Genomic DNA, 12,016 nt, shown 5'->3' with positions numbered 1-12,016 from the left:
ATCTTGATTGAATCGATAGGTCGGATTTTCCTGATTTCTTTGATTGTGCTGAACAATCCTTTGATGTTGTTGCAAATCGATTGTAGTCCATGTTTTCTATGACTATTTCTTGTTTCATTGTTGCTGTGTTGAATGCAAGTCTTATTTTCTGCGTTTTCGATTTTGTCCGGATAATGCCTTTAAGCAAATGCAAAGATAAGCTTTTTGTCTCTTTGCCTAATGAACAAGGGATTACAATTCCTGTTTGTGTGTTGTTTCTAATATGTTTTTTCAAGTTTCTAAGTGATCGAAATCTCAGTGTCTCAAATTTTACTTGGTTCGTTGATTGCACTGATAGATCCATTGATCTTCTTGCAGATGGGCTGTAGTCCATGTTTTCTATGACTATTTCTTGTTTCATTATTGTTGTGTTGAAGGCAAGTCTTATTTTCTGTGTTTTCAATTTTTTCCGAATGATGCCTTTAAGCAAACGCAAAGATAGACTTTTTGATTGTTTGTCTAATCGACAAGAAGTTACAATTTCTGTTTTTCTGTTGCTTCTAATATGTTCTTTCAAGTTTCTAAGTGATCGGAACCTCCGTGTGTCACTAGCATCTTTTGTGTGCGGTGTGTCACAAATATCTTCTGTTTTGTTTAGAATTACTTGTTGTTCGATTGTACTTCTGTTATATTGAATGCCTATGTTTTGCCTTTTCGGATTTTTCTGAGCAATGTCCTTAAGCACATGCTTGTTTAAGTGACAAGGTGGTTTTAATTTAGCTTCAATTGATTGACATTTTGTCTCAGGTTGTGGTTCAATATTGTTCTTTGAGGTATCGACTTGTTGTTGGAAGGTACAACGAATTGTAGGCTGCCTATGAACCAAAGGCTCGAAGTGCCCATTCAAAGGATCATCGTCATGGAACAGTATGTCACGAGTATTTGTTGTAATACCTGAATTGAAGTGAAAATACAGTCTCATCTTTGTTTTGGACCAAACCCTAATTGGAATTTTCAACCAGTTTGACAGCCAATGGATGCAGAAAATATCTCCCCATAGACCTCTAGATGCTGGGGGTATATTGTTTGAGGCAGATTTAGCCATTTTGTCTAAATAGATTTCACAGTTGCTAATGTTATGCATTTCTTTAAGTGAGGCTTCATGCAGTTCATGTTCAGAAGACCAAATTGCCTCACTATCTTGTTTTTTGAGATAGTTTCTAAAATATTCTATTGTTCCTTTCCTTAGCTCCACTGATGTGTATCGGAAATCTAGCAAAAGTTCTAAACTATCGAATAAACAGTCTCCAATTAGATATGAGAAATTGTCCACACGAAATAAGTGATGTTTTTGCAATACCAATTGCAACTTGTGTTTATGAGACATAGGTGTGTCACAAACATCTTCTGTGTTGTCTAGAACTACTTGTTGTTCCATTGTACTTCTGTTATATTGAATGCCTATGTTTTGCCTTTTCCGATTTTTCTGAGCAATGTCCTTAAGCACATGCTTGTTTAAGTGACAAGGTGGGTGTAATTTAGCTTCGATTGATTGACATTTTGTCTCACGTTGTGGTTCGATATTGTTCTTTGAGGTATCGACTTGTTGTTGGAAGGTACAACCAATTGTAGGCTGCCTATGAACCAAAGGCTCGAAGTGCCCATTCAAAGGGTCCTCGTCATGGAACAGTATGTCACTAGTATTTGTTGTAATACCTGAATTGAAGTGCAAATACACTCGCATCTTTGTTTTGGACCAAACCCTAATTGGAATTTTCAACCAGTTTGACAGCCAATGGATGCAGAAAATATCTCCCCATAGACCTCTAGATGCTAGGGGTATATTGTTTGAGGCACATCTAGCCATTTTGTCTAAATAGACTTCATGGTTGCTAATGTTATGCATTTCTTTAAGTGAGGCTTCATGCAGTTCATGTTCATAAGACAAAATTGCCTCACTATCTTGTTTTTTGAGACAGTCTCTAAAATATTATATTGTTCCTTTCCTTAGCTCCACTGATGTGTATCGGAAATCTAGCAAAAGTTCTAAACTATCGAATAAACACTCTCCAATTAGATATGAGAAATTGTCCACACGAAATAAGTGATGCTTTTGCAATACTGATTGCAACTTGTGTTTATCAGACATAGAAGACATGATGACGACTAAGTGTTCGATGCAATATTATGTTTACTGATGCAATGCAGTTACAACCAGAGAATCATAATAACAAGTTGAACAATGAAAATGATTATAGAACACGAAGTGATTGTGTGCACCTTTGGGACTGCAAATGTCTGCTAAGCTGCAGAGACTGCTTATGTCAGGTAGCATCCATTGCACAGGTTTGATACTGAACTTCAAAATATGACTGCCAAGATAAAGAAGAACGTAAATCCATTGATGCAATGCAATTACAACCACAGAATCATAATAGCAAGTTGAACAATGAAAATGAATATAGAACACGAAGTGATTGTGTGCACCTTTGGGATGAAGTTCAAAATATGACTGCCAAGATAAAAAAAGAACCTGCAGTCCCTGCTGTACGTTAGGATAAGTCACTGTAAATCCATTGATCAATCTATATCAACCCAATGCCCTTGTTCTAAACTATCGAATAAACAGTCTCCAATTAGATATGAGAAATTGTCCACACAAAATAAGTGATGCTTTTGCAATACTAATTGCAACTTGTGTTTATCATACATAGAAGACATGATGACGACTAAGTGTTCGATGCAATATTATGTTTACTGATGCAATGCAGTTACAACCAGAGAATCATAATAACAAGTTGAACAATGAAAATGATTATAGAACACGAAGTGATTGTGTGCACCTTTGGGACTGCAAATGTCTGCTACGGAGACTGATTATGTCAGGTAGCATCCACTGCACAGGTTTGATACTGAAATTCAAAATATGACTGCCAAGATAAATAAGAATGCCAGATGGCAGGGACTAATAACACCGTCTTCTTCTATTACTTCTCCAACACCAATAATCTTGAAAGTAGGCGTACCTTGGAAGACGATGTTCACCGAGTTCGTCTCGGTAGAAAAGAACGGAACAACTTTTACTGTTGGCGGATTCTGCGTAAAGGTGTTTGAAGCAGCCATCGAAACACTCAATTATACCGTCCATTACATCCCAGTTGGAGATGGGACTATTGAGCCTGACTACGACGATGATCTTATTCAAAAAATTCTAGAAAAGGTATATATGCATATATTGTTATAAAGCTGATGATCTCATTGTTACTATTGGCCACTCCATCGGCAAAATCCATCATTCATTAACAGAACAGTTTTAGAGAATCTAGTGGTTCTGCTGATCTCTTATCAACTGCTGATCTCTTATCAAAACAGGTAATTTTGTTGGGAATGGGTTTGCCCAATTTTACAAATAAAGGATAATCTAGTGGTATTTTATTATTTGATGTTTTGTTTTTTTGAATTTAGGTTTTTTTATCTATATTTTATTATTTTTTTGATGTTTTGTTTTTTTAGAATTTAGGTTTTTTTATCTATATTTTATTATTTTTTTGATGTTTTGTTTTTTAGAATTTAGATTTTTTTATCTATATTTTATTATTTTTTTGATGTTTTGTTTTTTAGAATTTAGGTTTTTTTATCTATATTGAACAACTAAGAAAATACTTTTACTAATAATCATATAGTAGAAATAAATTTTATCATACATTTCCAAACTAATTCATGAAAAAATAAACCACGCTAAATAATTCCAAAACTCATCTGTAAAACTTCTATTATATAATTACTACTCAAAATATTATTCTGTCTCTTTATTTTTCTTTACTATCTAGAGGCTTTAGCCAGAATGAATGAAGATAAAATTTCCAAAATCAACAATATCAAAAAGACTAGACATGGTATCTTTTGATTTTTATAAATAACAAAGATACCTGACGACTTATTTGATGGATGTTAATACAGAAACTTGACGTAGTTGTAGGAGACGTGACCATCACAGCAGACCGTTCTAAAGTAGTACTATTTACACAGCCATTCATGGATTCCGGACTACTGGCAGTAGTTCGACAGAGGAACGATTATATTATGTCAGGATTTTCATTTCTGAAGCCTTTTAGCGCTGGAATGCGGGTGCTAACACTTGGGTTCTTCGTCATTGGGGGAGTGGCGATCTATCTCTTAGAGCGCAAAAAGCATCCACAGTTCGAGCAGTCTAACCCTAACAGGCACTGTGGAAGCATATTATGGTAAGGAAACCTTGGTGGGCATGGCCCGCTTCATCATCATCGTTTATACTGAAATTATCTAAGCAAAATGTACATGAAATCCATTCCCCATCCTTTGAATAGCATTGTGAGTTTGACAATCTTTGTTTTGGTGCAGGTTCGGTTTTTCTACTTTGATCACGAATCAGAGTATGTTGTTCTCTTTCTATATCACAAATTTTATGATTGTGGTTTGTCTTATTCTGTGGGAAAGGTGTGTAGACTAATAGAATCTTATGTGTGCAATCTTAATATTGAATTGCGATGAACAGATGATGTTCGGACAGTCATGGGGCGCATAGTGGTTGTGGTCTGGCTTTTTGTGATTGGAATTCTGTATTCTTGCTATACAGCAAATTTATCGGCTATTCTAACAGCTCCACGTTTAGAACCAACCATTAAAGACGTCAACGGTGCGGTGGCAAGACAGGAGATAAAAATTGGATTCCAAAAAGGATCCTATGTTGCAAATTATTTGACACAAAATTTCAGAGTTGATAAGCGGAGACTGGTAGCCCTAAACACAGAAGCAGATTATTTTAAAGCTTTGTTTACTGGGGAGGTGGGTGCCATTATAGAGGAGCGTCAATGCATGAAATCACTAGTGGCAAAACACTGCAATACCCTCACCTTCGCTGGCCAAATGTTCATCACTAAAAATTGGGGATTTGTAAGTGATTCACAGATTGTCCAGTGATTCGATTTCAATTCAAAACACTCAACTATCTATGGAGATTTTTATTAATGACCAAACTTTCCTTCTATTTTCCATTTTTTAATAAATTTTTTTATACTGATAAGCTGTTTCGGGGTAGGTGTTTCATCGCAAGTATGATAAACTGGTGGAGAACATTTCTACCAGAATACTCCAATTATCAGACGATGGCACACTCAATACAATTCAGAAAGAATTTTTGCCCTATTATGATAGTGGAGATTGTAGTGAAGATTCTAAGGCGGGATCAGACAGTCAAATTCACGCTTACAACTTCTGGGGTCTCTTCCTTGTAGCAGGATTGGTATCCGTGATAGTATTATCGTTTTACATGCTGCGATGGAAATGCAACGATTCTGGAATACCCATACAAATTCCCGACCAGGGCTCATCCAGTAATGGCAGAGCTATGGAACTGATCCGAGGATTTCAATTTCCGAGGAGAACAAAATCACTCCATCCAAGTCAACGGCCCGCCATTTCTAATAGGGTTTCCCCGAGTTAAATTAGAGTTAACTTATGTTTAGAAAACCAGTTGGTCTGTAATCTATAATGTTAACGGATTAATTTCTTATTTATAGCGAAAAAAATTATTACAAAATTTTTGTAAATATTTATTTTTTTAATTCAAATTATTTTGTTCTGTAATCTATAATGTTAACGGAGTAATTTCTTCTTTAGAGCTAAAAATTTTATTACAAATTTTGTGTAAATACTTATTTGTTTAATTTAAATTATGAATAATAATGATAATTTAAAATGAAGTTATAATTTAATTTATTTTAAAAATATGTATTTTTGTCAATAGTGAAAGTATAAATTTTAATTTTAATTTTGATTATAATTTAATGTGATATATATATGAAATGATGATGATTAAAGTTGATTAGGATTTAATATAGTTTATGGGACATTAAGAAAGTAAGAGATTAATTGAGACTCTTTAATATTTTATTTTCATGGTGAAAAAATACTTTATTTTCATGGTGAAAAAGAAGGGAAATAGGTGTTCCTAAATCACTATAGTTTTCCTTAACAAGTCAAGAAGGTTGGTAGGGCGGTACATGTTTTAGAAATGAGAATGGAGATGAGTGCTTTTCATTTTCAACCCTCATCTCAAAGGTGACAAATTCTTTCATCCCAGGGTGTTTTGGGAATAGACCAACACTTGTTTCACTTTGAAGCTCAAGAATTAGTTATTATCATTGCAATGTTCATTCTTCTTAGCAATGGTCAAGATAGAAAGATAATTCCTGTTAGCAACAGTTGGGTTGATCACCTCCTTATAATATCTTAACTTCTTTTTCCCTCTAGCTCTTTATCATACCATAACTTATTCTTAAATTTGGAAATAATAGTAATTTTAATATTATCTTTATTCTCTAACATGATATGCTCCTTTATCCCATAATGGTATCCTTGTGCCATCCTTACTTGTACTCAAAGTGGAGATTTTGGTTAGAGTTAAAAGTAATTGTGGCGAACCTTTTAGTTTGAATATTGTAAAGCTTCTTTTTATACCTTAAATATTGAAACATAGTCATACTTTGAATGGAGAAAAAACTAATTTCAATAAAAAAAATAATAATAATAAAAAAATAAAGAATATTGAATATTAGTATTAATATTACATATAAATAAAACTAACCATCTATGCTTTAATGAATAATTTGTTTTTAATATTATATATTAATTTTTTTATTAAAAAAAGCACATAATTTAGAATTTAATAGGATTTTTTTTATTACATGTATATATTAATTGATTTATAAAAATTAAATTTATGGAGATTTGTTTGGAAAAAATAAAGAGCACATTATTTAGAATATTAAATTTAATGGGATTATTTTTATTACACTCTATCTTAATTAGTTTATAAGAACTAAACTTACGGAGACTTATTTCATGAATAATGATAATATATTTGAGAAAGTTTTCTCTATAAAGTTATTAACTAATCTGTTATGTTGGTTAGCTTTTAAAAACATGTTAAATTTATTTTAATTTTTTAATAATAAATATTTAAAACATTAAATATATTAAGTATAAATTTTTAATTGATTAAATAGAGTTAATTGTAATAAAGAAAAGTTAAATACTTGTGCATATATATAGAATATTATATATTTTTTGTAAACCTATAATTTTATATTTCATATCAAAAGCACAAAGTATATGATAAGTGTTGGTTTAGGCAAAGCCAAACCAATTTCTCTCTGAAAGTCAAACTAATTTCTTTGTGAGATGTCAAAATTATTATTTATTATTGACCATTACTAATCTCATTCTGCACACTAGATTTTTTACAATACTCTACGTAGTTAAGGAACTAGTGAGTGCAAACAGATAATGCACTAGAGAATAAATATATATATATATATAACCTATTACAAACTCATACAAGTCATATTCGTCTTGGCTTCCAAGCATCGATTTAAAATTCCATTAGCATTGGAGACTGGAATTTAACATCATCAAAGAAACCCAGATCGAAATACCTCAACTACAAGAGAGAAACATAATATATCGTTTTGTCACAACCCATACAAAAACTTTAGAGCCAAAATACCGTGTCCATAGAAATAAGTGATACCACATCTTATCCAAAGATGTGTTAAACAATTCAGAAAACCTTTTGAGCAATGCATACCATACACAGGCCAGCAACGCAGCCAACACGATGACACCATAGAAACAAAACTGTAGCCACCATTTCCCAATAACTCATAATGCATATATAATGCACCAATACCATAGTAGGCCATCCAAAAAATCCCATAATAAAGTAACCTTGACAAAATGAAAAACACAAGTACTTGTCATTAACACAATAATCATTATGAGAAGAGATCAATGTTATTAGCAGGAGGATCGGTGAGATCTCCCAATGCAAAATCACTCACAAAAAATCTCTCCACCCACACTAAATGAGAATCAACATTGTCTAGACAAAAACACAAATTTCAAAGCATCCTTTAGATATCTTCCAATAATGAGAAAACATTATAAGTTTCCGCCTATTTTTCCTTGAAGATGAGACGCATAAAAGTTGTGTTTGTTGGTTCAAAGCAAACAAACTCATAAAGTACAACCTTTTTTTCCAAAACATACCAAGATTTGGAAGCCATTTGCTTCCTCTCCCACCAATTCAGACTCTGAACAATAGGAGTGATCCCCTGCCTCCACACTTTCAAGGGCTATGAACTCCTTTTGTACCTAAGAGGAACATAATCAAAATTTGTGGTCTATTACCGTTCAAAATAGTAGGAGGCTTAAAAGGGGATCCTTAAAGGGAAAATTCTAGGCGAAGGGTAAAAAATGGAGACTTAGCCCACTGTCACCTCAGTTGAGGCTCCCTTCTATTTACGGACTTTCACCGATGGGAGGAGACCCGATATGTACAGAGTCACCAATGAAGGATAAGTCAAGGAATGGATATGAGTGACCCAAATAATCCCTTTCCTAGAAGAGCTTGAAGGATGGAGCTTTCTTGCTTCCTAAGCAAGGTACTATGTATATGTTGACATTGCTGGACCTGCCAACATTCAAAGGATCTCCCCGGTATGAAGTCCCAACTAGACCTCACACCATTTGGTGTAGGAGTCCCATCCGGTATGATGGCCCGGTTGCCATTATCTTAAAGATATTCCTTAGCTCTTGCTTGTCGGTACATGAGAGTGGTATACTTAGTCTTCAAATAAAGAGGTTCGTGCGTGTGGTGAGTGCTTAGTGTAACTTGTTTCTAAGTTCTTTCATTACAGAGGGAGAGGGTGAGAGTGAGTCTCAAGTCAAAAGGGAATAGTCCCAACTCAGTTAGAGACACACAACACAATAGGACATGCGCAACTTCCGACGGAGTAGTCCACATAGATGTAGCAATCACAAACAAAAAGTGAATAGATAACACGTACAACACCCAGTGGAATAGTCCACACGAGTGTGACAGTCATTATAAAAAGTTTACAAGAATGAATTTGTCAAGTGTATGACGGAGTAGTCGACACAAGCGAGACAATGTTAACAACTGATCCAACAAATTTATAATAGCATATGCACTACAACAACCGAAATAGTTCAACTATATTAGTCTAGCTTAAAGCAGCATGCATTACAAGAATCCAAAGAATAGTCTTACATATGAATACAATACATGCGTGAAAACTTGTTGGGTTGTTAACAGGCTTTGAAATTAAGCGAAAGTTCCAAGACACATTTGTACAACATACATCACTAACCCGGATAGCGAGGCATTGGAGCCACTTGTAGATCCTCAAAGAAAAGACTACAGACTCTCAAGGCTATGTGGAAGGAGCCAAGGTGAAAAGTATTTTGCATGTACAAATGAGGGTATATATAGCCAAGGGTGAAACTAACCCTTGTGACTCTTCGACTTCCCTCATGATTGTTCGACTTACATGACTCTTTAAATTCATCCGTGGGTATCTTGGACTTCCATGTTACATTATATTGATTACACAAGTATGACCCGAAGTAGTGATGTGGCCGAGGCGACTCATGACACAACTCAACATGACACTACTAGTATGCACATGCTAGCTGTGTTGTTCATATCAAGTTGTTGTGATGCTAAGTGATGAGTGTGATCGTGGTGTACCTAGTTTCACCTCTGCATGGCAGAGTGCATGGAGTCTTCAATGGTCTAGGTGTTCACTTTATGATTCATGCATGTGCATGTGTCTCCTTCGCTTCGTGTTTTCATCCAGCTGCGAGTAAGCCTTCTAGCATGTGCTCCTTGTTCATTCCGTTCATCGCCGCGCGATGTCTTATCCATGTACCTGTTCCTGCAATCACCCATGATGGGATGACATCAAATCAAGAAATACCCTAGTCTACCATAATGCATTTCCTTTCATTTCTGGGTGTAGGGGATCACGAGAGAGGACAAGGCTCTGAAACAATGCAGATCACGTGTCAGGTCGGGATGTGAGGCTTCGAGGCACTGTCGGGAAAAACTACACAGAGGTCACTAAGAGGCTGGGTTGAGCAGTCTGGGACAGTAATGACATCGACGGGATATAGCTTAGTTGGGAGGTCGAAATGCGCATTTTTTTCGGGGAAGGTAGTGTGGGCTATAGGAGGCATTGGCAGTGAAAATTATGCAAATTTCCCGAGGAGGCCAGGATCGGGCTGCAGGAGCTTGCTAGCCAGAACTACGCAGATCTGTGAGTAGTCAAGCTTGACATGTCTACGTAGTTTATGGCCTGAGCAGGGTTCTGAGTAGTAGGTGGAATTTCCATGCAAACTGGGTAATTTTCAGGAGGGGGGTTGATTGAAAAAACTACACAATTGTTAGAGACAGTGCAGTGACATGCAATCGGTGCTTGTCCCTCTTGTTTGTACAATTTATTCAGGAAGTGCAAGCAAGTAGGCTGGTAGCCTCTGCGCAATTTTTGAGATGAGTGCAACCCTGGGTCACTGCTCAGTCAAATTCTCCAGTTGACCAGTGGGAGGTTTCATGGATATGCTTGCGGGAAGCACATACTGAGACTTCTTGGGAAACTTCTGTGCTGTTCTGGGTGACAGTCAGCCAGGTTGATTCTAGGATTATGCAATGCAGAATACCTGGAGGGTAGCCTCAATATTTGCGCAGTTCTGGGCAACAGTGCTTGGTCACTGCGAGCTGAGACTGCGCAATGCATCTAAGTAGAGGTCTGACTGATGGAGTGTGTTCCAATCGACAGATTTTTGGAAAAAATGGTTAAGTGTGTGAGCGAGTGAACTCGTGTATACATGACCTTATGAACACACACTCAACATGAATCGATGACAAGGCACCTCAAACCAGAAGACAACATATGCTTAGTGTGACTGACTGTGGGACTGTCTAATGGTGAAAGCCACAAGTGCGACACATCAGATAGACCTTTGGACGACCATGATGACACTTGCGTGACAATGATTACAACATTATGTGTGAGTGCGATGGGTGTTTACATAGGGAACACAACTCATACACACAATGACAAACCTTCAACATCGCTAGAACAAGGTCGCAAGCATGACATAGTAATCAAAATTCTGAAGACCACACCTGGTCAAAGAAGCAAGAAGGAAGCAAGACATGTAAAGTAAACACATGAAATGACCTTTTGTGTTTGTGCACATGCATGTTACTGAGGACAGGATGATATGAAAATGACAAGCAGTCCTACAAACTCACCTAAGAGGTGTACTTCGAAAGGTGTTCTTTACTTACCATACTTACCCTCGAGATGATTATGTGTCTGATGGAGTTTACATGTAGTCATGATATTTTTCCATCACTTGGTCTCTTGGTCCTTCTCCTCAGGTCCTTGGGAGTGATCTCAGCATGTCACATTTTCCTGTAGTCACTAAGAGATAGATCAATGCAGTTTCAACGGGAAGTGACTACTCCCAGATTAAGGCCCTGGGAGGCCCATTTTTGTAGTTTCTACATGCAAGCCAAATAGGCTAGCTTAGACAACACTACACAGTTTTGAGGCACAGACATTACTGCGGGATGGGGTCATGGGAGGACACCTCTGCGCAATTTCTGAGTGCAGTGCAGCCCGAGTAGCTGAGAGGCAATAGTGTGCAATTTATGGATGCAAGGCACTGCTACGGGATGGGTTTCGGGAGGACACATCTACGCAGTTTCAAGTTGCAAGGAAGATTGAGCAACTGAGGGACAATATTTTGCAATTTCTAGAGACAGTGGGTTTCAGCTTGGGGAAAGACAGTAGAGGAAACCACTGCACAGTTTTGGATGCCAAGGGAAGCTTGGGTATCTGTGCACTGCACTTTTCTAGTAGGTAAGGGAGAAAGATTGAGGGTTGTAGAAGCAAAGTGCATAGTTCCAGGAAGATGGATGAGGCTAGGTTTCTCAGGAAATGGCTAAGCGTGATATCAATGAGACAGATGTAAATAATGATAAGACTCGACTATGATCACACACGAACACATAGTGATACAATGTAGACAATCCAAAATGAATAAAACACACTCTTCTTAATGCAACAACCTTCGTGACAAGAGCACATGAAGTGAGTGTTAAACATGTCTATGTGATGATGACAAC

At 36.4% G+C, this 12,016-nt stretch overlaps 1 protein-coding gene across 1 annotated transcript; it reads left to right on the top strand.

The window, feature by feature from the left end:
- The first annotated feature begins 2,905 nt into the window (after positions 1-2,905).
- Positions 2,906-5,461, top strand: LOC149147276 (glutamate receptor 3.4-like). Its single transcript, XM_089441775.1, has 5 exons — positions 2,906-3,199; positions 3,940-4,223; positions 4,360-4,391; positions 4,514-4,911; positions 5,057-5,461. The coding sequence occupies exons 1-5, from the start codon at positions 2,906-2,908 to the stop codon at positions 5,459-5,461; spliced, it is 1,413 nt and encodes a 470-aa protein (XP_089297901.1).
- Positions 5,462-12,016: the final 6,555 nt, after the last annotated feature.

The sequence above is a fragment of the Pinus tabuliformis genome, chromosome 9 (assembly GCF_031772625.1).
Source record: "Pinus tabuliformis cultivar Carrire ecotype Pingquan chromosome 9, CPIR1, whole genome shotgun sequence".
Lineage (NCBI taxonomy): Eukaryota > Viridiplantae > Streptophyta > Pinopsida > Pinales > Pinaceae > Pinus > Pinus tabuliformis.
The sequence above is the reverse complement of the archived record's forward strand: the minus strand, read 5'-3'. Positions and strand labels throughout refer to the sequence as shown.